This window comes from Aspergillus flavus, chromosome 5, assembly GCF_009017415.1.
Source record: "Aspergillus flavus chromosome 5, complete sequence".
In the NCBI taxonomy this organism is placed as follows: Eukaryota; Fungi; Ascomycota; class Eurotiomycetes; order Eurotiales; family Aspergillaceae; genus Aspergillus; species Aspergillus flavus.
The window spans coordinates 2,794,129-2,820,653 of NC_092408.1; the positions used below are offsets into that span (position 1 = coordinate 2,794,129).

General features: G+C 47.7%; 12 protein-coding genes across 12 annotated transcripts; 4 read left to right on the top strand and 8 right to left on the bottom strand.

Moving 5' to 3' along the window:
- Positions 1 to 1,234: 1,234 nt before the first annotated feature.
- Positions 1,235 to 6,490, top strand: F9C07_8705 (putative nonribosomal peptide synthase; the record flags this gene model as incomplete). The annotated part of the gene is made up of 2 exons (XM_071511813.1): positions 1,235 to 2,708; positions 2,760 to 6,490. The coding sequence occupies 2 exons, from the start codon at positions 1,235 to 1,237 to the stop codon at positions 6,488 to 6,490; spliced, it is 5,205 nt and encodes a 1,734-aa protein (XP_071364509.1).
- A 343-nt stretch (positions 6,491 to 6,833) lies between these two features.
- Positions 6,834 to 8,712, bottom strand: F9C07_2234413 (amino acid permease; the record flags this gene model as incomplete). The annotated part of the gene is made up of 6 exons (XM_041293098.1): positions 6,834 to 7,295; positions 7,369 to 7,706; positions 7,760 to 8,137; positions 8,201 to 8,397; positions 8,449 to 8,519; positions 8,581 to 8,712. 6 exons carry the CDS (start codon positions 8,710 to 8,712, stop codon positions 6,834 to 6,836), a joined length of 1,578 nt encoding a protein of 525 aa, XP_041147915.1.
- Positions 8,713 to 8,998: 286 nt separating this feature from the next.
- Positions 8,999 to 10,669, top strand: F9C07_2285082 (uncharacterized protein). The gene is made up of 4 exons (XM_041293102.2): positions 8,999 to 9,348; positions 9,400 to 9,504; positions 9,557 to 9,924; positions 9,990 to 10,669. The coding sequence occupies exons 1-4, from the start codon at positions 9,157 to 9,159 to the stop codon at positions 10,414 to 10,416; spliced, it is 1,092 nt and encodes a 363-aa protein (XP_041147916.1). The 5' UTR covers positions 8,999 to 9,156; the 3' UTR covers positions 10,417 to 10,669.
- Positions 10,670 to 10,801: 132 nt separating this feature from the next.
- Positions 10,802 to 12,635, top strand: F9C07_2204181 (major facilitator superfamily domain-containing protein; the record flags this gene model as incomplete). Its single annotated transcript, XM_071509581.1, has 6 exons — positions 10,802 to 10,892; positions 11,016 to 11,391; positions 11,453 to 11,817; positions 11,899 to 12,133; positions 12,204 to 12,368; positions 12,500 to 12,635. The coding sequence occupies 6 exons, from the start codon at positions 10,802 to 10,804 to the stop codon at positions 12,633 to 12,635; spliced, it is 1,368 nt and encodes a 455-aa protein (XP_071364510.1).
- Positions 12,636 to 12,976: 341 nt separating this feature from the next.
- On the bottom strand, positions 12,977 to 13,896 carry F9C07_8709 (putative endo-1,4-beta-xylanase; the record flags this gene model as incomplete). Its single annotated transcript, XM_041286471.2, has 2 exons — positions 12,977 to 13,376; positions 13,436 to 13,896. 2 exons carry the CDS (start codon positions 13,894 to 13,896, stop codon positions 12,977 to 12,979), a joined length of 861 nt encoding a protein of 286 aa, XP_041147917.2.
- A 762-nt stretch (positions 13,897 to 14,658) lies between these two features.
- Positions 14,659 to 15,942, bottom strand: F9C07_8710 (uncharacterized protein; the record flags this gene model as incomplete). Its single annotated transcript, XM_041286472.1, has 1 exon — positions 14,659 to 15,942. One exon carries the CDS (start codon positions 15,940 to 15,942, stop codon positions 14,659 to 14,661), a length of 1,284 nt encoding a protein of 427 aa, XP_041147918.1.
- A 150-nt stretch (positions 15,943 to 16,092) lies between these two features.
- On the bottom strand, positions 16,093 to 17,520 carry F9C07_2285084 (uncharacterized protein). Its single transcript, XM_041286473.2, has 2 exons — positions 16,926 to 17,520; positions 16,093 to 16,859 (listed from the first exon to the last, which is right to left on the bottom strand). Exons 1-2 carry the CDS (start codon positions 17,382 to 17,384, stop codon positions 16,719 to 16,721), a joined length of 600 nt encoding a protein of 199 aa, XP_041147919.2. The 5' UTR covers positions 17,385 to 17,520; the 3' UTR covers positions 16,093 to 16,718.
- Positions 17,521 to 17,635: 115 nt separating this feature from the next.
- Positions 17,636 to 18,181, bottom strand: F9C07_2234419 (kinase-like domain-containing protein; the record flags this gene model as incomplete). Its single annotated transcript, XM_071509953.1, has 3 exons — positions 17,636 to 17,920; positions 17,979 to 18,097; positions 18,154 to 18,181. 3 exons carry the CDS (start codon positions 18,179 to 18,181, stop codon positions 17,636 to 17,638), a joined length of 432 nt encoding a protein of 143 aa, XP_071364511.1.
- On the bottom strand, positions 17,636 to 19,025 carry F9C07_2285085 (kinase-like domain-containing protein). The gene is made up of 5 exons (XM_071510739.1): positions 18,776 to 19,025; positions 18,402 to 18,718; positions 18,154 to 18,350; positions 17,979 to 18,097; positions 17,636 to 17,854 (listed from the first exon to the last, which is right to left on the bottom strand). The coding sequence occupies exons 1-3, from the start codon at positions 18,940 to 18,942 to the stop codon at positions 18,274 to 18,276; spliced, it is 561 nt and encodes a 186-aa protein (XP_071364512.1). The 5' UTR covers positions 18,943 to 19,025; the 3' UTR covers positions 17,636 to 17,854; positions 17,979 to 18,097; positions 18,154 to 18,273.
- Positions 19,026 to 19,120: 95 nt separating this feature from the next.
- Positions 19,121 to 23,325, bottom strand: F9C07_2093803 (ankyrin repeat-containing domain protein). The gene is made up of 5 exons (XM_071508882.1): positions 21,614 to 23,325; positions 21,425 to 21,564; positions 20,992 to 21,346; positions 20,787 to 20,909; positions 19,121 to 19,927 (listed from the first exon to the last, which is right to left on the bottom strand). The coding sequence occupies exons 1-5, from the start codon at positions 22,504 to 22,506 to the stop codon at positions 19,783 to 19,785; spliced, it is 1,656 nt and encodes a 551-aa protein (XP_071364513.1). The 5' UTR covers positions 22,507 to 23,325; the 3' UTR covers positions 19,121 to 19,782.
- An 802-nt stretch (positions 23,326 to 24,127) lies between these two features.
- F9C07_8716 (uncharacterized protein) lies at positions 24,128 to 24,310 on the top strand (the record flags this gene model as incomplete). The annotated part of the gene is made up of 1 exon (XM_071511814.1): positions 24,128 to 24,310. The coding sequence occupies one exon, from the start codon at positions 24,128 to 24,130 to the stop codon at positions 24,308 to 24,310; it is 183 nt and encodes a 60-aa protein (XP_071364514.1).
- Positions 24,311 to 25,237: 927 nt separating this feature from the next.
- Positions 25,238 to 26,359, bottom strand: F9C07_8717 (putative DNA repair protein Nse1; the record flags this gene model as incomplete). Its single annotated transcript, XM_041293100.1, has 3 exons — positions 25,238 to 25,498; positions 25,551 to 26,167; positions 26,230 to 26,359. 3 exons carry the CDS (start codon positions 26,357 to 26,359, stop codon positions 25,238 to 25,240), a joined length of 1,008 nt encoding a protein of 335 aa, XP_041147921.1.
- Between the last annotated feature and the right edge of the window lie 166 nt (positions 26,360 to 26,525).

The window sequence follows — 26,525 nt, forward strand, 5'->3', positions numbered from 1 at the left end:
ACTCAATATCTTATGACAAAGGGCAGGAGTGCCTCCTGGTGCCTTCAAGGGCGACCGTGTGAATACATATATTCCGAAAATGAGGGACGGCTTCTCTCCTAAGTGACATACCCCGGTGCGCAAATTCTTTCAGTGGACTATCCGAATAAGAATGCGAGCTGGCTGCTTGCTTGCATAGTGCAAGTCTTAGCTTGAGCTATATCAGAATTCAACAGGATATACCGAGCACAGGTACCGACGGAGTTATGTGTAACTCTCTGTATTCCATTCTTACCTATATTTGTACAATGTCAGTGTGTTCGATACCAGGCTATTTACATATCTACATATCTTAACACTGGTAGTTGACCACCGGAGAAGCCGAGACCTTGTGAAGGTGAGAGGATCAAATAATATGCACAATTCCTATGTCATATAGATAGAGAGTAATATATTCCCCATGGTACCTCCTTTGCTAACGGGCAAATATCGAAAGAATTGGCCATATCCGGGGATGATTTCTCAAATGCATTGAATGAGACCAAGAAATATCTGTTTCGTGTAGAGGTCGCACTCGTTTTCTCGCGATTCTGTTTGTTGCACAGAAGCCTACAAATACGATATACCATCGTTAAAATGCTAAACTCAGATGATGAAGCTGACACAAACGCTTCATATCAATGTATATTTCCAAGGCTGGCTACTTGCGGAGCCGCGAGTACAGATGCCGGTTGTGTCGTTCCTGAACAAAGTGAAAGAAGTGCCGTGTTTGGGAGTGAACAGAATACAGCATCTCTCTATCACACCTCACTTGTTGCCTGGTCAATTCTACTTGCGGAATATACAGACTTGAAGAATGTTTGCTTTGGGGTTTTCCCATGCGAGGACAGCGATATCTCCAGTATACAGCAGTGGGAAGCAGTGATAGACTCGCAGTTGCCAATTTCGGACGCGGTAACCCTCAGAAGCACACGACGATGGCTACTCGAGGATCCCGCCCGCCTTGAGGTATTCAACACTTGTATCGTGTTTAGTCCGAATGATCCGCAGGAAGCCTCCTGCTTCAAGTCACTACGGAGCATTGAAAAGGTGATGCATATCATGGTCTGTCATTACCATAGAAGCTAATAAACTAAGCGTGGTTCAGCTCAGTGACATTGTACTTCTCGTTGAGCCTCTTTCACCTACGCCACAGCTTTCGCTTCGATATGGCTCCTCTGCTCTCAACGATGTTCATGCTCAAAACATTGCTAGTATGCTAAAGCAAATAATACATAATTTGACCAATAGTCCAAGTCGGCCACTCGTCGACTCGTGTCTGTTAAGCAAGCACCACCAGGATCAAATAGCCCGATGGAACAGCGATGCGCCAGCCGTTCCGCTGGACAGTTGCATTCATACCCTCTTTCGCGTTCAATGCATGTTGCAACCAGACGCGCAGGCAATTTGCGCTTGGGATGGAACTATAACATATCGTGAGCTTGATAGGTTGTCGTCGGCTGTACAAGGGTTATTGCAGCCTTATAACCCTGCACCCAATTCGGTCGTACCGATTCTCTTTAAGAAATCTAAATGGGCCGTCGTTGCCATGCTCGGAGTGCTCAAAGCAGGCGCTGCCTTTTCCATGTTGGATCCATCTTACCCGACTAAACGGCTAGTGGATATATGTCACGATGTCGATGCAAAGGTGCTAGTCTGTTCGGAAGAGCTGTCTATAGACGTTTCAGGAAACATACTTACAATCGGTGATCATAATATTGCAAACGCAAGTTACTCTGCGGTACACCCAGTAAAGACGGCTTCACATGATGCGGCATATGTGGTGTACACATCAGGCTCTACAGGTGCGCCTAAAGGCATTATCATAGAACATGGCTCATTTTGTACCAACGTCATGGCCAGTAGCCGGGCCCAGAACCTTGATCGATCATCTCGAATCTTGCAGTTTGCTTCATATGCGTTTGATGTCAGCATCCACGAATGCCTGACCCCATTATTGCTAGGGGGGTGTGTTTGTATTCCCTCCGAATCACAACGTGTCAACAGTTTGAAAGAGGCTGTCAGAAGCCTAGGTGTGAACTGGATGGAGCTAACGCCATCGGTGGCTAGACTCTGGCAGCCAGAAGACATTCCAACGGTGAGTACTCTTGTGTTGGGTGGAGAGCCTATGCTACCTAGTGATGTCTCTCAATGGAAGGACAAGGTTCGACTGGTATGCGCGTACGGGCCGGCAGAGTGCACTATCGTGTCAACGGTACAGTCATGCGTTCAGGACTTGGGGAATATTGGTGTTTCGCCTGGTGGCACCTGTTGGATCGCATCACAGGATAACCACCAACGGCTCATGCCAGTTGGTTGTGTTGGAGAGCTAATTATAGGCGGCCCAATTGTAGGACGAGGATACTTGAAACGACCATGTCTGACAAAAAATGCCTTCATCATAAATCCGGAGTGGGCGTCGTTATTCAGACTTGACGAGACATACCGACTCTACAAAACTGGCGACCTAGTCCGATATAACTACGACGGAACAATTGCGTACATTGGACGAAAGGATACCCAAGTCAAGTTGAATGGACAGAGAGTTGAGCTCGGCGAAGTTGAATATCAAGCACGACAATGCTTCCATGATGCCGTAATTGCTGCTGAAATTGCTGCTCCAGCAGGGCGTAAGCCAACCCTAATCCTCTTTATTGCTCCAAGGCAAGAGTACTCCATTCAAATGGATTGCAAAACGCTGCTATACCCGCCGAGCGCTGTTTTCCTGGGACAGGCTCAAGCAGCAAGGTCTGGCCTACAAAATGTTCTTCCAAGGCATATGATACCCACAGCATACATCGAACTAGTAGCTATGCCTATTTCACGCACAGGGAAGGTCGACCGGAGGGTTCTGCGTGAAGCTATCGAGAATGTCTCGGAGGACGACTTCAGAGCTTACTATCCAACACCACACAATAATATGATTAACTCACCGAATACCCCTGTCCTGGATCAGTTGCGGTACCTCTTTTCCGCGGCACTTGATATTCCAGAAGACAAGATTGGACCCAATGACAGTTTCTTCCAGCTTGGCGGCGACTCAGTCAGTGCTATCAAACTTGTCGGGGATGCCCGAGACCAGGGTTTGAAGATGACAGTAGAAGCGTTGTTCAGACAACAGACTATCTGTAAACTAGAAACATGCACCCATCAGACATCCGGTAGCATTGATACACCCATCTCAGCCTTTTCATTGCTTGATCCATCAAGCAAGGCCACATACATTGCTCAAGCAACTGAGCAATGCTTCGTGTCCCCAGAACAAATTGAGGATATCTACCCGTGTACGCCTTTACAGGAAGCATTAATGGCGTACAGCTCGAAAAGACCGGGAGCATTCCAGGCTACATTTCGCTTTCGCCTTCCGCAGCAACTGGATATACTTCGTCTGAAGGAAGCATGGATAACTGTGATTGCTGCCAACCCAATATTGCGAACTCGCATTGTTCACTCTGAGACTGGGGCTCTTCAGGTAGTATTGCGTCCTGACGAACCACTACAGTGGGACTTGATATACGACGTAAACGAAATCCCTGGATCGTTCATGTCTTATGGTGCACCGCTTATTAACGTAGCTGTCGTGAGTGACACAGGAGGGAAGCCGGACCGGACATTTTGTCTCATGATGCACCATGCTATATTTGATGGATGGTCGTATGCTCTGATTCTTAGCGCCGTTGAGGGTGCGTATAAGCACATGAATGCCGTTCAACGGCCTTTCACTCCGTTCATCAAACACATAATGAGTTGCAATTACGAATCTGCTAGGGACTTCTGGTGTTCCGAATTTAAAGATACGCAAGCAGTTCCATTCCCTGTTCCACCCTTTACCTCTGGACACATGGTCAATTCCATCACCACAGTGCAACGCCAAATCCACATATCGGAATGGCTAGGTGGCTGTTATACGCCATCAACAATAATTCAGCTTGCCTTTGCCATGCTTATAGCCTGGCGTACTAGTTCCATGGATGTTGTATTCGGTCTAACCGTTACTGGGCGTAATGCTCCAGTACCTGGAGTACATGAAACGACTGGTCCAACTATTGCAACATTTCCTCTGCGTACAATACTTCATGGGAGATTGAATGTCGCGGACTCCCTCGTACTCATGCAAAACCACATAACAAGGCTCATCCCCTTTGAGCAGACAGGGTTACAACGCATAAAGTCACTTAGTTCCGAGACAGCCAGCGCCTGTCAATTCCAAAGTCTCTTGGTTATACAACCTGCCACAAATCGAAAATCACAAAGAATACTCTCCGAATGCCCTTCCAATGAGTACGAGCAAGTTAAGTTCAGCACATGTCCGTTAACTCTAGTGTGTGAACTTGAGGCGGACAAGCTGTCAATAAAGGCCGTGTTTGACAATGCAGTCGTGGTTGCTGATGGTATGCAGAGGATGCTGGATCAATTGGAGTATCTTGTTGACATGATAACCAAATCTCCAACCTCGAAAATCGAGAGCATTATCCCACGTCCCTCTAACATCTATCCTGATGCATTTCGCCAAGGCCAGTCATGGAGTGCATACATCGAGAAGAAAGCTTATGATTATTTCGATGGAGAGGTATCTGTCGTTGTTGACACCATAGTACCGAAAGGAGGCTCCAATCAACATACCGTTATGTTCATTTGCGAAGCTGACCAGAACTGTGAATCGGCCGAACTATCAGATTTATTCACACGGCCTACAGACCAAGTGAGATGGCAGCTTCATCAATTGATCTGTAGCCTACAGGAATCCCTCCCCTGTTCTGTGGTCCCATCACTATGTCTTCCAATCCATTCCATGCCATTAGACGCATTCGGGCAACCAGATAGGTCTCGTTTATGCGAGGAAGCCTCTTCCAAGTCACATTGTTTCTTACGCTCGTTGATGGTCCCTGCCAACAACCAGATCGACTATAACATACTGCCAGGAGAAGCACGACTTCGAACAGCTGTTGCTCATGTCCTTGGTATGGAGCCAAAAAATATAAGTCCCAAAGATGACTTTTTCGCTCTTGGTGGCGATTCAATTTCTGCAATGCAGGTCGTTTCCCTTTGTAGAAAGCACCACCTGTCGTTGACAGCATCAGATATATTCGACGGGAAGAGCATCGAAACCATTGCATCAAGTGTGAAGCCTCTCACCTTATACACACCTCCATCGACTCCTGGAAGTGACCGTAGTTTGGGGGCGCGTTTCCCGCTTCTTTCTTTGAAATCCGATAGTGATATGGAGGTCCTTGAATCCGCAATCATGGCTACATATGACTTTCAAAGCATGGATTCCATTGAAGATGTGTATCCTTGCAGTGAATCACATCAGGGGCTTCTGCCAACGCAAATGCTGCAACCATTCATTTATCAGTCTTATACTATATGGGAGGTCACCACTGGTAGCATGGCCTCTCCTGTATGCCCCATTAAATTGCGCAATGCTTGGTTTAACATTGCGCGTCGTCATCCCGCGTTAAGGACACATCTCATAGAGAGTCCACTGTCTGTCGGCATCCACCAGAAGATCCATATCGTGCATGAAGACTATGTGACAGATATCCCGATCATTTCTTGTGCAGATGAGCAGGTCTTTGCAGAGCTACGGAAGCCCTTCCTCCAAACTAGTGCTAAGATATATTATCCGCATGCGTTTACAATTTGCCAATCGATTTCTGGTCGTGTGTTCTGCAAGCTCGAGGGTGGGCAGGCCTTTCTTGATGCCGCTTCTGTCTTGATCATTTTGCATGAGCTATCAGAGGCGTATGATGGACAGCTATCCCCTCTTCCTGGTCCATTATATGGCCCAGCAGTGGCCTGGTTCCAAAGTCTGAGAAATGCCGATGATCGGATGGACTACTGGAGAAGACAATTGGAAGCAAGCAGGCCTTGTATTTTTCCAATGCTCAGAGATCAAGACTCACCTACCGAGACCCTCGTCATCACTGAGCATCTCGCCAGTACCGCTACATTGATATCATTCTGCACTCTGCATGGGCTCACTGTGACTAATTTGATGCAAGTCGCGTGGGGTTTAACGTTGCGGTACTATACTGAATCTGATGACGTGTGCTTCGGGGCACTCATGTCAGGAAGAGATTCTCGAATTGCGGATGTCGATAAGATGATAGGACCCTTCTTTAATGTTTTAGTGTGTCAACTCCGCTTTGGAAGGGAGGACTCGCTACTGGCCATATTACGGAGGAATCAAGTAGAAACCGGTAATCGATTGTTGAACCAGCATTGCTCCCTCATTGAGATATTACGATTTTCAAAATACTTCGGCCAGCCATTGTTCAATACTTGCATATCAGTTGAGCAGCCATTGTCCATGGACAGCTGCAATGCGAGTCTCTGCTTTAAGGAGTTGGAAACCCTTGAGCCGACGGAGGTATGTTTCCAACAGTCTCACTGCCTTACCCAGCTGACCGCGCTGAACAGTATGGCCTTATCGCTACCGTTGCGATTGGACCAACGGATGTTCGGTTAGGGCTCACCTACAAATCTGACCTACTAACGGAAGAGCAAGCATTCAAGGTGGCCAACCGGTTTAGGGTGTCTCTCATGGAAATCGTGGGATCTTTGGACAATTGAATAGATCTGTGGCTGGCAAGTCTGGAGACTGTATATTCACCTACAATCTATTTAATATTAATCTATTCAATACAATAATCAAGACTTTTCTTTCTTGGTCTTCCGAACACAATATATTGACTCGCACTAAGTTGAATTCATTTTTTACTCTGTTGACCAAATACAGAAACTAGTAAGACATAGAAAAATCTTCATTGTCTCCATTGCAAAGAATCATCACAATAGTACATACCTAGAGTTCACTTCAGCTGCAACTCACCCCGTTCAACCACAAGCCGCAAAACCTCCTTATTCAAACCCGGCCAATGTCTCCTGCCATAAAGAAACCAATAAACAAACGCGAACAAAGTTGACGAAGCGAAAATCGGCAACGCATAATTCATGTTCTGGCCCGTCACCGGCCGATAAGAAGGGAACGTCAACCACACAGTGACATACGCCGTGTAAACCAAAGCAAAGATATTAACTGGCAGGCCCCATCTACCCATATTCCAGTTCCCTATTGGCATTGGGTCCTTCCGGAAACGGTTATGCACCATGCAGCTAATGGCGATGAAGTAGGATACGAACAAGCCTATAGATGAGAGAGCTATGAACGCTCCGAAGGCGGCGGTGCTCGCGATGTTGAGGCATGCTAGGACCATGACTATGAATACGGGGAGCCATACTGCCCGGATGGGGACGTTGTGTCTTCGGTCAATCTTTGTTTTGGAAGTTAGTTCGGCTTGTATTTTCGGAGGTTGGAGGGGTAGATGCTGGACGGGATGTACGTACGTATGAGAACCACTTCGGCAGTGCACCATCCCTTGCCCAGGCCCATGTTAACCGCGAGGCGGATGCAATACTGGCTAGTGTTACGGAAAGCCCAAGAACTAAAAGCCCGCAGACCATGGCGGTGGCTGCTTGCGTAGATCCCGTGGCATGTTGGCAGATTTCGATGATGGGGAAGCTGGCGTTCAGTGCATCTTCAACTGACCCCATTGTGAACAGCATGCATATAACAATTGCATACGCAAGGACGGCATTCGTGGCGACGGACCAGACCATCGATCGGGGTACTGCCTCTCGCGCGCGACGGACTTCTTCACTCATGTGCACTGCACCGTCGAAGCCTATGATTATCAGTTGGTTTAAGAAAATCAAGCCAGTGTCTAAGATTACTGACCAACGAACCCCCATGTCGGTGTTAAAAGCCCGATATTCCATGAGACGAATGGATTATTCCAGCCGGACTGAGCTTGGGTTGTCAAGAAAACATATTCCGGAGTATGACGCGGAGCTAAAGCAACGAAGAGGACCAAGAAAATAATGAAGAGGACAACGTGAAGAATCCCAGCCAGAAGCTCAATCCATGGAATCAGCTGGAAGGTATACATATTCATGAGGCCCTCGACAATGAGTATCGCAAAAATGATCAGTGTCAAATGCCATCGTTCCGGTATGTAATCAGTGTAGTTTGTGATCACTAAACCCTGGATTGTAGTCGCCGTAGTATTGGCTACGCCTGCGAGGAGTGAGACCCAGGCGAACCAAGTAACCCAGCCTATATCACATTAATTGTTAGTATGCGGGCTCATTTTAGTCCGTAAGCAATGTGATGAGCTACCCTGCATCCAGGTGATGAACCTCCTTTGATTTGCCGGTGCCAGGTAATGAGTCCAATGATATTGTGCACCGGCAATGGGCTGCATGGAGGCCATCTCAGCTAATGAAGCGCATTGTGCCAGAGCTCCAAAGATGACGATCACTATACCCCAAGCTAGAGCTTCGGGTCCTCCGTTGGTGAGCACTGCGGTTAAATTTCTAGCAACCGCATTAGTGCCGCTTAGCGATGAAAGAAACACGAGTACGTACAAGGCCTGGGTCTCCCAACTGGACATGAATGTCAACGAGAAGAAGAACATTTGCGTGAAATTGAACAGACGCTGGTAATACTTTGTGTTATCCCATCGTGTTCAATCCATACGATATTGTAAAGCAGCGCACCTTTATTTGAGCCTGACCCGACGTATCGTCATGATGTTGACGATTAGCATCTGAGGCCGCTGGACTCAGGCACTTGTTTGCAGAGGTCTCGATATCTGTTTCGGCGACCGCTTTCATCTCATGTTGTTCCATATTGGAATGGTCAACCTCGACTTGGGTTGGGGCTGGAAGAATATTGACGCGTCGTATATTGCGCCAATGTGGCGTTGAAGGGCGCAAAGAAAGGTCGGAGTTGACGAGATAGAAAAGCTGGCGAGAATTTATTGAGGGGAAGAGATAAAACACCATAAGGAAAGGATTAATTAACAACCGGTTCAAACCCTAACTCCCTGCATGCAGTCGAGCACGCTAATCACTGACATCCTTGCATAGTCTGCCTTGACAACACCTTTAGGAGCTTCCTAGTGTTGCAACCCTACAAGGATATTTTATTAGCCAAGAATCGACCCTGTCAGGACTTCCGCCTCGACCGTTGTGTCAGTTTAGGGGTAGAAAAATAGCTGACATTATGTCACACATCTCACAACATTGGCATCTGCACTGGTGCCCACCTTTTCAAGAGCCTTGTCAAGTGCGATGCCAGCAAATGGTACCGAGGTCCTGCCACCACTTCTCCCCGTCACGCCTGAGGATCATGGGCCGTGGGTGATCACCGTGAGTACTATACTACTGATCGTCGCGGCTTTGACAACTATCGTGACGCTTGTCTCGCGAGTGCGAATTCTTCGCTCACTGACTTGGAGTGACACCTTTCTCATTGCGGCAACGGTAGGTATACCATCTATGTGCTTAAGTGGGATATTGACCACGCTTTGCCAGCTCCTTTTCGTTTCTCAAACCACCTGTGTGAATCTTGCCAGTTCGAGCGGTATCAGCAAGCACAGAGATACCTTGAGTGATGTTGCGTTTCAGTCTTATGACAAAGTCAGTTCGTGATCTGTTTGCAGGCGATGATTGAGATACTGACCATCTGTAGTTTCTCTACGCAAGCCATATCCTCTCGGTTCTCGTGTTGGCGTGCTCCAAAGTCGCTGTTGCACTCCTCTTGATTTCCATAAAGCCGTTCAATACAGTCCTACTCGCGTGTAAAATGCTTCTAGGGCTGATCGGAGCTTGGACCATCACATTTACCATCGCTCTAGCCATCCAATATGCACGGTCCCCATTGTGGAGCCTCAGCTCAAGCAGATACATGGGCCAGGAGGCACTTTACACTGGTCTGGCTGTGACTCATATACTCCTCGATATAGGTCTCGTCGTATTACCTATGATCCTGATGTGGAAGGTCCAGATGTCGCAATGGAAGTGCTTCCAAATCTGCGCTCTTTTTGGGCTACGCTTCCTGTGGGTTACTCTTGCTTCCTTTCCGGATGCTGATTGTGCCGAGCTAATTCTCAGATCGAGATTAGTGTTGCTGTCCTTACTATACCGTACATCGTCTCGCTCCGCCCCGTCTTCCACTCGGTCCCCCTGGACGAACCGTGGCATATTCTCATGCCGACACTATGGTTCCAATTGCTACAAAGTGCATCTATTATCTGCACATGTATCCCGAGCCTCAAGCGAGTTTTCGCTGAGCTACAAATGGGGATGATGGCTGGCACTGTTTCGGAGTTTTTCGAACTTTCGGTTTCTGGGGCACAGGGCACGACGGATGGTTCTACGTCAATTTCAGGAAAGCAGAGCGCCAACGCGACCGGGCACTCCGGATTTCACTCGGCCAGTGACAAGAAGTGGCACTTGAAAGGGCTACGGTCCAGTAACCATGGAAGGGTAATAGAACCGAGTGAGAGCATGCGAAATCTCAGGGAAGGTGCCATAGTACGGAGCATCTAGTGTGAGGATCATTGTGAAGGGGGTGAGTGTAGTAGACCTTGTTCTACCTCACGGGGTACACCGGCCAAGCATGAGGATGGCTTGTCGGGTGAGCAATTCACTCGGTGGACGTTTAAATAAGGTCTAGTCTTATTCTTATGTTATCGTATATATACCCAGTATCTAATCTAGAATACAAAGAGTCAATAGCGGAGATTGACCTAGTGTCAAGATGGTTTGGACATCAAGGAAATTAACTCCCAACATAACTACTCCAAGCAATGCATATCGGAAATAAGCGCTATGGATGGACGGCATCGTGAGGGGACACAAGACACGCTAGTTATAACGCCGTATTGGCCAATGACAGGCGACGCTTGCTATATCCCGCGATACTGAGGAAATCATGGCTGATATATCACACCTTCACCTCCTCCCAAAGTTTACGTTCGATGTTAAAGACTCTCCACCCGCTGTAATAGTCATCCACTACCTACGTCCTTGCATCATGACGAATAATGCATCATCTTCAGAAAAGCATCCAGAAACTGCTGGACCGGCGAATATCGTCCCTTTGATCCCTCCCACCGATCCGAATCTAGTGACATTGGACTGACCAGATGACCCACACAACCCTAAAAACTGGTCCGCGAGAAACAAATGGCTGGCCTTTGTGCCAATGTCAATGTTTAATCTGCTGAGCTCCATGTCCTCAGCTACAGTTGCTCCAGGCCTAAGTGCCATTGGCGAAGATCTCGGCTTTCCTTCTAACACGCTGCTTATCCTAAGTTTATCGGTCTTCTTCCTCGGTACTGCGATCGTGCCACTATTCACGGCACCGGTCTCAGAGATGATAGGAAGGGTACCGGTTCTACTCACGATGAACGTAGTTTATATCGTGTTCAATACAGCATGCGGCGCTGCCAAATCGCCAACGCAGTTAATTATCTTTCGCTTTCTCGCTGGTTTAGGCGCTGCAGGTCCATATTGGCGTCAGTATCCCCACACTGCCTCCTAACTATCTCCATTACTTAACACCAGAAATATAGATCGGAAGCGGAATGAACAGCGACCTCTTCGAAGCCCACGACCGAGGCGAAGCCATAGCAGTATTCACACTAGCACCTCTAATCGGAACAGCCATCGGCCGCATCACAGGCGGCTTCGTCGTCCAATACGTCTCCTGGCGATGGTGCTTCTACGTAATCTCGATCGCTATCTTCACCATCCAAATAATCGGACTCATCCTCCTCCGCGAGACCTACGGTCCTGTTCTCCTCAAACGCAAAGCCGCCCGGTTGCGCAAGTCTACCCAAAACCCCGATCTTCACACCGAGCAGGATCGCACCTCCACACACCTCAATACCAACCTCATTCGTCCGTTCTGTCTACTCACTACCCAGCCTATCATTCAAGCCCTCAGTCTCTACCTCGCTTATCTAAACGGGACCCTCTATCTCATGGTCGCTACATTTCACGACGTGTAGACGGGTATCTATCAAGTATCTGTATCTATAGGTTCCCTATATTACCTCTCGATGACAGTAGGGCTAGCCATCGCAGCGCAATTCGGCGTCCGCTTCGCAGACAAAATCTATCAACGCCTCCGAGCAAAGAATAACGGCCAGGGGAAAGCAGAACTCCGTCTCCCAATGCTATGCGCGATCGCAGTCGTCGTCCCAATCGGCCTATTCTGGTACGGGTGGAGTGCAAGAACAAGTATCCACTGGATCATGCCGTATGTATCTCAAGCCCCAACGTTATCCAAAACCTCGAATAAAATAAACTCAATTAAAATGATTACACAGAGATATCGGCGCAGCAATCTACTCCGGCGCTACCGTTTTACAACTCGTCTGCGTCCAGGGCTGCCTGATCGATACGTATCAGGTATACGCGGCGAGCGCAATGGTGAGCGTTATGGTTTTGAGGAATTTACTGGGGTTGGGGTTGCCGCTTCTTGCGCCTAGCTTGTATGTCTATATCTTTTTCTCTTTCTGCCTCCATCTTTCCTTGTAAATGCTCCCCTAATATTACCGTTACCCTGGTCTTTGGTCCTGCTGTGTGGATTCTCTACCATGGGTTAACTAATGATATCTTACAGATATGGTAATCTTGGTTTTGCATGGGGGAATACGCTCCTTGCGTGCGTTGCTGTCGTTATTGGCATTCCGGCGCCGTTGTTACTGTGGTATTATGGGGAAGACCTAAGGGGGTGGGGTAATTATGCACAGAGTTAGAGCCTTCTGAGCCGGGGTTATGAAGGATATGGAAGTTGTTTGGTATAAACGGCTATTGTACCCGTTTAAGAGATGACTTGCTTAGTTCGTGGGCTCGGGTACTCGTCTAGTTCATCTAGGGTTATCCTCGAGAGAAGGAACAGTTGGGAATATCAAATAGTTGCAAAACGTCAGCTAAGTACTATAGTAAGGAGTCATAGACTAAGGATAGCTAAACAGCAACATCAAGGACAGCTCCAAGCAATCCAAAACACAGCTACTCAACCACTACGTATCACACTCACTTCAAGCCGGCTCGACCAATGACACACCAAACCCCCATACTCCAACGAACCCACTCCTCAATAAACAGTGATAGCAGAAGACCCACTACTCTGATACCCCTCCGTAGCCACAATCTGATAATTATGCGTCCCCAAGGTCAACCCATACTTAGCCCACGCATTGAAATGATTCCCGGTAGTGACCGTGCCTCCCACACGCTTCGAAGTCCTCACAGACCAAAACTGCGTAAAGGTCGCCGTCCCGATGATAGATGGTGCATTAGTTCGAACAGAGGTATAGATATTATATGTGCCTCCGTCGGAGGTAACCTGGCCCTTGTAGGTGCCGCCGCTGCCGGGGTTGTATGTGCCGTACGACTCGACGATGTAGTATTCAATCAGGGGGTCAGTGGTCCAGCCGTACACAGCTAGGTAGCCGTTTCCGCTGGGGTTGAAGCTTCCGGAGTAGGTGATTGCTCTGGGTGGGTAGTTAGCTTGGGTTCCTGTGTGTATGGGTATGGGTTGGATTCTGTATACCTGGAGCTTCCGGGGTTCCATCCTTTCCCGCCGACGAAGTTGCCGACGTTGGACCATTGCACGCTGTATGAACCGCCGTTGCCGTTTGTGTAAGTCACATCACCGCCGCCGTCGGTCCAGAAGGAGTAGTAGTAGCCATTGTTATAGCCCGTGCTACTGGGTGTGGAGCGGCCCACGAGGTCATTGAATGCTGTTTCGTTGAAGGCCTCGTTGGGATGGTCTGCGAGTGGCTCAATTGGAGTTGCTAGCGCCCCAATTGCGGCGGAGCAGGCCAGAAGGATGGAGGAGAAGGACACCATGTTATGTGACTGTGCTAGAGTTCGTTGGTTGTGTGTGACTGCGATGAGATACAATGTTGGCTTGTTGTGGAATTGACTGGCATTTATACATGTTTCCCCCCCAGTCCGGCACATACCCTCTGCTACCTGTATTAACAACAGGTGCCAAGTGTGGGGAGTCATCGGAAGGATGATTTCAGTTTAGGCATGTCGGTGATCATTTCCGTTGCCAGAATGATGAACATCCGGCGAGTATGCCGGAATTTCTCTAGATTGACGGCACTTGCTGGGGATAGTCCGGCTGAATTATGGCATATGTAACGCAGTATAGACAGGCAATTGTCAGCCAAGGTGTCTCGCCTAGTTGAGAATCTTGGTCTCGTATCTTCGCCAAGAGTGCTCCTCCGCACTAAAAGCCTGCCTACTTGCCAATGACCGCCCAATGTAGCGCTTCACAGCTCAGACATAGGCTAAATGGGATCACCACAGCCATGAATAAGCTTCTTCAACCGGGTAATTCCCATGGTCTGAAGAAACCACACTCGGCTGCAACCTTATTTCAGTCCGCTCATCCATTGATGCGGGGAAATATGGATCCTCGTCAGGCACCTCGGCTGTTATCCGGCAAATGCAAAGCTTGGCAGTGGCTTTAGTTAATTGTTGTTTAGCCTAAGCACAGTTTTACTCCTCGGTCGAGTGGGCCAGAACATGGAGCTTTACCATGTACTGTCAGAGGTGATGGCAACTGCTAGTCTGCCGTGTAAGATGGATAAGTGTAGTAACGGACGTTGTTGCTTGCTGTATTATCGTGCTATGTAGTGTAAAGATGCAACAAATCTAACAAGTATCCCAGGACTTAAAGTTACTTCAACAGAACCAACGAATCGATAACTATCACCCAAACACCACGTCCAATACTGTACCGAAACAAGTATAAATCGTCTACTAGTTCTTGGGCGGTTTCTCGGAAGTGGAAGCCGTCATCGAGTACGAGGGAGGAGATTCATCATACTCATCCGATGATGAACGCCGCGAGGTGGTATCCGCAAGCTCGAAAACCCCGGTAATAGCAGTGCCTTGCTCCATAGGAGTCATTTGCACCGTGGGACTGACGACATCTGAGACAATGAAGAACTCGAGGTCATTCGCATTGAATTCAAAAGTCTTTCCCACGCATTCAAAGGTAAATGACGCGCATAGCCGGTAAGACCTGGAGATGGTGAATGTGCTGAAGGAAACCTCTGAATGTCTGAATATGAGCGGTCCGAATGTCTCGTTCAAATCGAGCTGGCCCAATACGGGCATGCCAAGTGACGTCTTCGATAATATTTCCAAACGATCATCCACGTCACCAGCTATTGAGCCCCTCAGCGACTGAGAAGCACGTGCGGAGGTTCGACTCATTACTGCAATCGACACAGATTGCAGTGTGATGCCTGGAAAGGGCATGGACGAACCGTCCGTACACGGGATAACATCCAACACACATGCAACTGGTGTACCCTGTAGTACCCGTGTGGAATATAGGAAAGACGCCTTGAAGTCAAACTGTGGGAGTTGCTTCTTTGACAGCCAAGACTGGAACTTCTCTCCAACTTTGAGATTTCGTCCCCGATTTTCCGGCAGCAGGAGGAGGCTGCGCACGGTGAACACCTCATCTTTGTGCTTTCGACTTAATTTATCGGCATGATCAGTCGGTTCCCACTGTGCTGCCAATGGCAAGAAGTTGACTCGGATCGCCTCAGTATATACCGGCGCTTTTTTCGACAGAAAGTTCTTTTGCGGTTTGAACATTTGAACCTCAATGCGATATTCGATAACACAGTGGAGCTTCCGCTGCGAATCCCCCACATCCACCGCAAAAGACGGAGGCAGCGGGTGGTGTTCATCGCTACGAAAGGGGGCCTTTTCGGGCCATTTTGCGGGTGATTCCACCTGCGACGGGAATGTAAACTCGAATGGCCATTCGTACGTATTCCGAGTCAGTTGACCGCCATTAGGGGTGACTAGAATCTTTTCCTCCTGGAAGAGAATACATTTGCTTCGGTAGGTGGCAGCGGGTGCCGCCGCGCCCTTGACCTTCTGGACTTTTGCCTTGGCGCGGCCATAAAAGCTCACCCGAACTTCTTGGATGTCGATCGGGTTGGGGCAATGATAGACGACGCAACCGCGAAGATGTTCATGTCCTGAATAGCAGGCCAATTGGTTTTCCAGTTGAATCGTGAGCATGATGGCCACTCGTGAAACGGACTACAAACTTGTGTGATGTGGACAGTCTCACGAAAACAAAGAATGTTGGAGAGATCAAAAGGAGTGGGATGATCACGAGGTGCTCTATACCCTATAAAGACTAGGGCTTACGAGGTATATTCCAACTCAGCCTTACTCTTGACTCTCGTCGATCCCTGCTTCTTAATCTCTTACCAGATGAACTAATGACCCTTGCGATAATTTCCCCGCTCGCACCGTTCGTAAGATTATCGAATGCATCCAATTGCGCCAGACTCGCTGTCTGAGCGTCCCGGTGGGGCCTCTACCAAGATTCTTATCATCTCATTAAGCATTGATAGTTTACGGGTCTACAGTATTGCTCCACCAAGATCCTCCAGTTCCCCCTCCACTGGCCTGATTCCAGCTTGTAATAATACGTTACTTGACATCTCTCGATCGAAACCGTCGAGAACCAGCTAGTATCCCGACCAATGCTTTGGAAATGGGCGGGAGACGTCAATGCTCCTGGTGCCCCGTTAGTGGCATCTTAGGCTCCGTTCCTACGGTGGATCCTACGGCACGATATCCACTCAGATTTCGGGCAAATCCACTGGCCGCATTGCGTATAATAGTTGGCAGTTTCAGGTCCCGATCGGCAAGGCTGAGCTGCTTCGCCTCGAAAAAGACGCAACTCGTACGATCACATTTGATTTCTCCGCATGGAACAATAAATTCTATACCTGTGGCTACTACGGAGCTGATAAATGACAGTGTTTTATAAAATTTCACATATATCACTGCTCAATAGCATGGAGATACGCCGCAACCTCCTGGTTAAATATTTCATCCCGGACGAGTTGATCGGCAGACTCCACAATCCATGTCTGACAGTTGCTTTGATTCACCTTTTGGCCTTTTTGGCCTTCGGCAATAGTCTAGATAAAGCATCTTAGTAGAGTACTCCACCGAATATATCAGATAGAGATCTTATAGTTACTCACAGTTCCAGTAACAGTATTCAAAGACTTCTCGGGAGCCTTGACCTTGTACACACTCGCCTCAAAGCCACAGACAGGCACATCGTCAAGCGTGAACACTCCATTATTCATCATCGCCCGTTCATCGAAGAATTTCCCGTCGATCCATTGTAAGGGGATCCTTGTAGAGGGACGTTCGCTGTTGTCGTCATGGAAGTCATAGTTGCGTTTGATCTGGAACACGAAGCCGTTCCTTACATCCCCAGTTGCATGGAGCTGTACACCAATATCAGGGTCGGAATGTGACCGAACCCAGTACGCCCAGTGGTCTTTGAAGGGCCAGCCGTTGAAAATTAGTAACTCGACCAGGTAAGCACCGGCGGGTCCCTCGGATACTACAATTGGGGGCTTGGGGGCGGTTTTGCCGATCGATGGGGGCGGTGGCGGTGGGGGAGGTAAATTCTGGGAATCAGAGGAAGTCATATCAATGTGTAGCTTTTTCTCAGTTCAAGGATATGTTTGTTGACGGTGGTCAGGAATTCTCATGAGACGCAAATGAGAGATGATCAACATTATAGCCTGTTTGGCGCTACGCACGGATTCTATACAGGTTGACCAATCACCGATTGTTAAGAGCACAACAGCTTCTATAATTAGTATAGTAGTTCATTATTTACAAATTTAGGACTGAAATTGAAATTGAAGCAAACGGGTATCGCTAAGACTATGTTATTTTATCGGAATAAAAAGGGGTGCCTGAGTAATTCAGCTGTCGACATTCGCTTTTGAGCCTTTTCCTGTAACATCCCCGAAAGAAACGATGCAAGTCGCTCAAGGTTTTCAGCGCCAAAGTCAGCCGGCAACCTGTCCGTTAAGTACTGCGTGAACGTATCACCCGTCTGGTTGTTCTTATCAAGTACTTGTCCAATAAGATAGAGGTGTTCCTCATCGATCTGTTCCGCTGTGAGACCAAATGTTCCTAAAGGGAACAATGGCTCGTTCGTGGCCAGTTCAAAGATCTTTTCACAATAGCATTGGATAAGACGACTTAATTTAGAAGATAGGAGCTTCACATACCAAACGACCTAAGGTCCAAATATCAATGCCAACATCCCACTCAATCCGATGAATTAGCTCGGGTGCACGCAGAGCTGTGGGAGTAACCGGCCGCTGTTCACGTTGTCGGATGAAGGCAGCTGCAGAATGTGAGTTTTCGAATACCTGGTTCGACAGAATGAGATACAAATCATACCTCCACCTAAGTCACCAATTTTAACCATGAGATTAGACGGCTCTACGCCGTCTAACAGCCCTCGACGTCTCTGTGAACCCAATAAATATTCCGGTGCACTGTTATCGGCCTTCATGCCTTCTAGCCAGGCGGCTCTAAAAGTGTCTCAAGATCCACATCCTCGTCCGGTGAAAAGGTAATGTTTGCAGGTTGCAGGTCTTAAAAGAATTTAGTTGGGGTGTCGAATAATCCACATGAAAGTGACATACCGCAATGAATGATACCTGATGTATGAAGAAAGTCAAGACCCAGCAAGATATGCCTAGAGACCTCTTGGATGCAGGCTGCATAGTGTGGTCTTCCAGTGATAGTCACCGCTTCGCCGTCAGATATCATCACTGGGAGTACTAGGCACAGGTGTATTCCATTTGGACTGTGATGCTCAAAGTGGTCCAGTAAATTCATAAGGTGATTCTTTCCTGGATGTTCTAGAGCTGAACCTGACAGCTGGAGAAGTATGCTTAGCTCTTTGTTGTCCTTGGAAGCATCTGCTTTGAGAATCTTCAACACGACTTGCTGTTGACGTCTTGGATTTTGTAGTTAGTGGTCTCTGAAGAAAGTTGCTGTAGGTGGGGACACTCACAATTGATCATATGCAAGCCATACTGTCGAAAATTGGCCAAATGCCAGCTTCGCTCTGACCTTGTACCGATCGTTGAATACATCGTAGAGGTGTACTGGGTGATAGCCTCCATGGCGGTACTCCTCCACCGGCTCGACAACGTCATATATCCTCTCAAAATGCCGCATTGAGAGCTCCAGGATAATCTTTCTAAAAAAAAAAAAAAAAAAAAAGGAAACTATGTTAACTGTTGCGTCTATGGTTATGTAAGAAACCGTGGTAGAATAAGATCTTTAAGTGGAGGACGGCAGGCAAAAGTGGAAACCCGACTCAATTCATACGTCATGTGATTCGATAGGACCGATGACTTGGGCTATGTAAAAGTCGAAACTCATGAAATATCTAGGGTCCAAGAGAGCTTTTCCTTTATTCTCTAGTAGACTAATGTCTTACATTTTTACTTCAACTTTTTGACGTACTCTATTGCTGCTTGCCTTCAGTTTCTGCTCCCCAGCTATGAAGACCCATTATACATATTCGTCACGATCGAATGCGACTCGAAATAACCAGATCCCTGCACTCTACAGCCACACTTTGCGCTTTATCCTTCTGATGCATGAAACATCCATCACGCCTAGTCTAAATTAATAATGTGGTTGCCCCGTCTTGCAATATCGTCGACTCGTTTGTGCTTGTTCCTCTGGGTCTCCGGTTGTCGGAGAATATCTGCTGTTTTGCCATGAATAGTTTCATTACTTTTAAGGAAGTACTCGTGTCCATCTAGACACTGTACTTTGTCATTGTTAGGCTTGTTCTTCAGATTGTCCTTATGCTTCGGTATTGACTGTATATCAATCTGGACAGAATATCAGTTCATGGACCACAGTGGTATTAAAAGGCATCTTGAATGGCTTTAATATTGCTGCTGTCATCAACACTAGAAGACACATATTTCCACCAAGCTGCATCACAAAATATGGAACAAAGCAGCCTGTGCAAGTCACATATGAAGCACGGAAATCCCAACGTCAATCCTCCTCATGCATATCCACATCTACATCTGATACATCATCCTCTCCTCCTTCAATCATATCAACATCCTCAGCAACAACATCATCGTCATCATCATCATCATCATCACTATCATAGTACTCCCCAAGTTCATCGCTATACCTGTGCTTTGTGGTGTAGAATAGACAACGATCGGCATCTTCTATCTCCTCTACCGCTTTTCTGGCCAAGAGGAACGGATGATCACGGCGGAGTCTGGAGCCCTGGCAAACATATCCCATCGGGGTGTGCGATATGTCTTGTCCCTGCCGACGGAGAGTCAATCAGTCCTGCAGGAAATTGAGCTGGCTTCTAACAAAGGAATTATCACACGCCACAGCAGTACTAGCTCCAGCCGGATTAACGTTTGTTATGGGCTTCTCGGAGTCTAGTCGCAGCTGCTCCAACAGAAACTCGTAGTCTGAGAAGTTAAAATACAATCATCCTGCCAGAATTCCCAACTCGAACGGAAACCATGGTGGTGGAGACCACCCTTAAGGAAGGCTCGGAAGTGCGCAGTAATCGAGACGGTCAAACTGGAGCATTCGCTTCGTGAACGGTGCTGCATACATAATCAAATGCACGGATGAGCTTTGCACGGTACGTATAATAGGGATAACCTCCTCAGCTTCTTCTAGAATGATAACTAGCCCGACGTTTGTCTGCGAATTCCAAAGCAGCCAATCAACGGGACGCTACCCAAAGCATAGTATATTAGTCAAACTCAACGGCTCATGAAATAAGAGAATAGGAAGATATTACCAGAAAATTATCGATTGTCTTGGTTCGTTTCTTTGTGACTACCGTCCTCGTAAACTCAGTCGAAACATACAAGGAACATAGTAATGTTGAAGCGTCAATGCCGTGCTTGCGCCCCAGGTCTGTTGACTTTATGACAGCGGCCGCCTTCACGTAACCTTCGTTCCCCTTCAGGTGGCCGGTTATAGCAAAGTTCCTAACGGAGCTATGCAGTCCAGGGTACCGGTGGGCTTTCATACTCAAAGGCCGCTGTATCTCTCTTTCCTGTTCGATCTCAAAGGCGACCTCGCGCTCCTGCTCAACCTCCTCCAATGCAGCATTCTTCATGGAACCCTTAACCTGGGGTCTGTGCATAGCGTTGTCGTAGTTGGTCCATGAGAGAAGCAAGGTTCCCTGTAAAGGATGTGGCAGCGGCCGTTGATGGATACATCAGATCGCATTGCTCGTGTGACTGGGGCTGATAGAGCTGCTCCAATGTTTGTTGTTCCGGTCGCTTCAAGTGCTCGGTGTAGTCATTCCTATGATCTGAGTCACTCAAGAAGTTCTTATGATCGATGGAAGCTTGCATGCGCTGGCAAAAGTCGATCCCTTGAGAGAGGTACAACGGTTGCAGATCTCTATTGTTATTGCATGTCTGATTGATCAGCCAAGATAACACGTCTGACGAGTCGATACTATCATGTACACTCTTCTGACGGGCATCTAGTATGCTCTGATGCACCTCTGGTGGTGAGACAAAAATGACGGACTGTGTCGTTCCCAACTGTCGCAATCTCATAGCAGCTAATAGCGATAGTCAACACTTACTCAATGAACAGTGGAAAAGAGAGAGAGGCCGAAGAAGTGTAATAAATTTGATACCTTGAACTGTGTGGTCGTTTGTTTGATTTAAACCAAGAGTTAATGCTCCTTGAGCATCAGACGGCAGTTTGAGGTCGGTGCCCCGGATGTGTGCCTCAGAATAGATAAGGCAAAAGAGCAAAGAGCGACTCCTGACAACTCTTCAAGAGAGAGATGTAACCTCCCTGCTTCGTGTAAGGCCATAGAAACCTGATGAGCAATATAACATCCTCGAATAACAACAGCAACCACAAGTCAGTGGGTCGAAAAAGGTGCTTCATAGCCAACACAGACATCGGATCGATGTATATCCTGGGATCTCTCAGCAAGTGGTCAACTATGTCGAAATAACAGCGGCTGATTGTATGATAGCTTATAGCAATAGACAGTGGTGTTTCATTCGACGCATTCAACCCATTGATGTCGACTTCCTGACGTCCAGTCAGAAGTTGTACCCTTTTCAAATCCCTCTTCACCGCGATATGGAGCGCTTTCTCCCCGTTCATGTTAACGACATCCGTGTTCTCGTTCAATGCAATCAAGTATCTGGCAGCTGCTACACACCCGCGGCCAACAGCAACATGAAGAACTGCCCTACCGTCGAACGTCCGGTCATGCAAAAGCTCAGGTGCAGCCTTTGAGATCAAAGCAGTCAAACCTTCGCTGTATCTTACAGCCTTATGCAAGACCGTCTCGCCCCAGGTATCTTTCAGCGCAAGAAACTCCGTCCCATTCATAATGGCAAGCTGAACAAGATGCTCAGGATTCACAATATCACAACAAATGAACTTGAAAAGCTTGAGAGATGTAATCTTCGCACCTGCACGTAACACCAATTCGACCATATTGGGTCCTTCTGTATCTCTGAACTTAGCGAGCGTCCCATAAACAGCATACATCAAGGGTGCCTGTCCTCCACACAGAGTAGGTAAGCAGGGGTCAGCTCCATAGCGTAGTAAAATTCTTGCAGACCCGATCTGCCCCTCATATGCTGCATGAGATAACATGGGCACTCCATATAGCGTGTAGAAGTTGGTGTCCACACCTGCTTTGAGGTACATCTGGAGGATATCGAGTCGGCCTTGTTTGACGACCCATACCATGTTTTCTTCTGGGATATACTCTTGTTTATGAATGAATTTGTCAGATGAGAGTTTCTGGAGTTATCATATTGTAATATTCCTTAGGTGGGAGGGCGTCTCTCCTGGCCATTTCTCCTTCTATATGTCCCTTGAGGACTTGATAAATTGATATGCATGTTCTTGAGAGTTTGCTGGCGGGTATGATATCCAACTCGTTGGTAATCATATAAATAAGCTCATTGGGGAGGCTTGTGAGGCATAAGGATAGTGGATTCATTACCATTATGGATAGAGTGATGTTGTCATGGATAATTGTAAGATATTTGCCAACAGGCCGGTGGATTCTAGAAGAGAAGGGGCGGCTGTAGGCAACTAAGACGTATATATTAAGGGTAGACCTTGCATGAGCACTGGAGGAAATTGGCTGATGTCAAGTATAACCAAAAGAATATTATACTAGAGATGACCGCTTATCCATGGCTTATACCTTCAGTGAGCCGAACTCGTACAACACCTGGAAAGAGCCTCGAGTTCAATGTACAATGCTCGATTAAAGTCAGGCACCTTCATTGTTTATACCATAAAGGAGCCTTGTCAGAGACACCATTGAACACGAGACCCTTTGTTCGTGAATTCATTATCGACGTTTAATGCATTTACTCGAAGATGACAGTCATTTGTAGAAATAAAAATTGTACAAGGGCCAGTTCATGTCATAAAGACATTGTGCTGGCTCATTCAACCCAACCTAGACTATCAAAAGCCGTTAAACGTCACCGATATTGCTGCACTTGGTCCCAGAAGTGGAACCCAGAGATCATCCTGCAGCGCCACATCGACGGTCCAAGTACAGTTGGCGTGATCTTTGGTCTTCACTTCAGCCTTTCTTCATAACATACCTTAGCTGATTTGCGCATGGTACCACTCCACTCATCCACGGATTTTGATTATATCACTACGTTCTGAGCCTCATGATCTTACATATGTTACTATTATGTTGAATGCTATGATTCTATTTTCTGAATTTGCTTTTCATAGAAGTGTTGACACACAAAAATGCGACGAGAAATCGGAGCCCTAATCAACTCCACTGCGTGCACATCACTAAACCAAACTTCGTCTATAAATCATCTCTATGGCAGAGAACTACCGATTAGTGAAACTTTCCAAGATATTCAGCAATTCCACCATCAATCATGTGCCTATATGGCTTCCATATAATGTTTGTCGCCTGCCAGGACGTCTACATATACTTCACATACCTGACCCCCGCACTGAGCCAACGATCGACACCCGACAAGACGCCAACGAGTCATATAGCCATGTAGCACTCATACAACACAAGGCTGAACGCACCAACTCCCCGCCAAGCGGGCAAATACGAGGGATCTCCGCCACACCAGAAGGGTCCTGGGGCACGGGATATTCTTGGCGCAGATACGATGACAATGTCCGAGGTCCGGTGTGCTGGTGTATGTTCATGCGGTTCTTTAATGGAGTAGATGCTCCTGGGGAGGCAAGCCAAGCGTTTACTAGAGTTGCTTGGTGTATATATAGATGGGGGGAAGTATCTGCTCCACATGAACTCTCCCAGTATTCATATCTGCTTCATAAAGGTCATATAAAAAATTCTAAGACAGTCATGGAGTCCCTCCAAGCACCCGTGACGTATGTCAACGCCAGCCTTGACTCCCTTCTTTTCGCGGACAAGGCGCAGTTCGGCTTCTCTATTGAAAACAGTCTCGTCTCTCGGGCAGGAAACTGTGATATTGGAGAAGGTATAGACCCTACTTTACCACCGCCACAACTAGTCGAACCGTCCTAACATAATTAGAATCCTGTGGACGAGGATGTTGCTCCAACCTCGCTACCTGTGTATGCCCTATCATACCACCATCTCTATAGCTTCAAGGTCCACCTTTTAACCTTGCAACTAGTGCGGGGATTTCTGCTGCCCCATGTCGAGCAAATGTGTCGATTCGTCTGACGGGACCTGTTGCCGGTCTGGAAATGCTAAATGCGGAAGTTCGGCTTGCTACGATACGGATTCCGAAATCTGCTGCGGGGAAAGTGGCTACCATTGTCCCAAGGATACGCAATGCTGTGGGACCAGATGTTGTTTTAGTGATGCGCATTGTGAGGATGGGACGTGTGTGAAGGGGAGCAGTGGGAATACTCTGAGGGTGAGAGGTGGGATGGTGAAGATGTGGACTATTGCACTTGGTTTGATGATATTGTTTGGAAATTAATTCATGAGCGCATGGTTTGAGTTTTATGATGTGTTGTAAATATTGTATTGTTGCTCTCTTCATGAGATAGTCTTCCCTTCATCCGATTGTATCTTTGTGTGGGTTTGAATGAGGTCAATTCTGATTTGTGTATGGAGTACTGAGCATCTGCGGCAATGCTGATCGAATGCGAGTTGAAGGTAGTATGTCCGTCGATGAGGGAGGCTTTGTAGAGGAAATCGCCCTGTTGATAAAACGGTTAATCCCAGCCCTGAAACCCAGCCAGAAACAGGTGTTCGAAAGACCTGTGTGCGCAAAGGGTGAGCACCACCGTGCGCAAGCAAGTGGAGCTGGTGGCAATTCGATTGCGCTGCGCAGGCCACACACACGCAGCGAAGTCCCTGGAAACAGCTCATGCTTGCTCAACCGTAGGATATCTTGCGACGTTGTGAACCCCCGAGTTTTGGTCCCTCATATTAGCCGCTGTGGGGCAACAAGAATATCAGGTCAATTGTTGGTTGGCCTCAATCACTATCAGCCGCTCCGTCCTCGCTAGGAATTTGTGAACTCGATCCGACATCGCTTTGACGCTGCGTATTCGAGCTTCGTCTTCTGCCCTGCGTGGAGCGTTCTGTCGAGGTGATTGCGCGCTCCCCGACGTATTTATCACCAGGCCATGGAGCTTGGCACACAGGGCACTTTTCCGCCTGTTGCATGCGGAAAAAGTTGCGAATGCAATGGTCGTGGAGTCGGCCGGCGCAGTCACGGTTACCACAACGTTGGCCCTGAGCAGTCAGCAGCTTTTTCCAACCAATATTCGACTAAGTCAAAACCCACCATCGTTATAATATCCCTACAGGCAGCACAGAACTTGATCTTGTCCATCCTCCGGCCATCTTCGTTCTCGTCATTGTACGTGGCCACCAACCATCCTCGTAGCTCCATCAACCCTCGCGGACTTAAATTGTAAAATCCCTTCCTACTCTTTTCAAGCCATCCCTCCTCCACAAGTTGCTTCAATACCGTTTCCGCTTGAGACATGCTTAGCGATTGTGCGGCCCCGCCTTGACTCTGCGTCGCATTACCCGACTCCCGACGACTTGCATCTCCGGACGATGCCTTGGCCAATTGTATAGCCTGCATACTGCTAACAACCATTGCCTCGGAACGTCTCGTATTATTCGTATCGAACATGGCATCAAGGATGCGCTTGATAAAGGAAATCTCGTCCGCGCTGTAAGTGGTCGCCAGTTGTGTCAAAGCGTCACTCGTGGTATTGACAAGGGCATACACCCGTTCTGGTGGCTGATTCCCCGACCCTTCGGGATCTACCTGCGACTGGCGGAGTGTACTTCTGATTTCCAAATCGAATGGTGATATGGCGGTATTCGCGGCGGCAATGTACGATGCGAGGTCGTCTTCGGTGACATCTTCTGCTGAGACCGGCTCACCCTCTGTTCGCTTAATATTAGTTCAATATCTCACCATGAATCACTAGAAAGGCTCAATAATATACCGTGCACAGAGAAGATAGCGGCCAGAACAGGCCTTGCCTCCGCAAAGGTCATGGTAGAGCGGGCCATAAAAGCCTGCAGAAATGCGCGGTTGCTATCGTCATAGCCATCACCATCACTACGACTCGCCATGTTCGCTATGTACAGTCCAACTAAGGAGAATATCGTTATGGCAGCGAGATCAGCAACGAGGGGTTTTGCGGGGGGCAGCAGGGTAAAAGAGATGTTGAAACGCGGTCCACGCGCCTCCGCGTCGGTTGCCAAGACCAACATTTACTTCCAGATGGGGTAATGCCGA

Excerpts from the sequence above, each read along its gene's own strand:
- F9C07_2285082 (XM_041293102.2), top strand. The coding sequence starts at position 9,157 with ATGCCAGCAAATGGTACCGAGGTCCTGCCACCACTTCTCCCCGTCACG. Across the intron at positions 9,505-9,556 it reads CGTTTCAGTCTTATGACAAA|TTTCTCTACGCAAGCCATAT; the intron begins GTCAGTTCGTGA and ends GACCATCTGTAG. Across the intron at positions 9,925-9,989 it reads CTTTTTGGGCTACGCTTCCT|TGTTGCTGTCCTTACTATAC; the intron begins GTGGGTTACTCT and ends GATCGAGATTAG.
- F9C07_2285084 (XM_041286473.2), bottom strand. The coding sequence starts at position 17,384 with ATGACTTCCTCTGATTCCCAGAATTTACCTCCCCCACCGCCACCGCCC. Across the intron at positions 16,860-16,925 it reads TGAATACTGTTACTGGAACT|ACTATTGCCGAAGGCCAAAA; the intron begins GTGAGTAACTAT and ends TGCTTTATCTAG.
- F9C07_2285085 (XM_071510739.1), bottom strand. The coding sequence starts at position 18,942 with ATGCGGCATTTTGAGAGGATATATGACGTTGTCGAGCCGGTGGAGGAG. Across the intron at positions 18,719-18,775 it reads TGGCTTGCATATGATCAATT|ACGTCAACAGCAAGTCGTGT; the intron begins GTGAGTGTCCCC and ends ACAAAATCCAAG. Across the intron at positions 18,351-18,401 it reads ATCAGGTATCATTCATTGCG|ACCTGCAACCTGCAAACATT; the intron begins GTATGTCACTTT and ends AATTCTTTTAAG.
- F9C07_2093803 (XM_071508882.1), bottom strand. The coding sequence starts at position 22,506 with ATGGTATGGGTCGTCAAACAAGGCCGACTCGATATCCTCCAGATGTAC. Across the intron at positions 21,347-21,424 it reads AAACGACCACACAGTTCAAG|CTGCTATGAGATTGCGACAG; the intron begins GTATCAAATTTA and ends TATCGCTATTAG. Across the intron at positions 20,910-20,991 it reads CACGAGCAATGCGATCTGAT|ACCCCAGGTTAAGGGTTCCA; the intron begins GTATCCATCAAC and ends CGCTATGCACAG.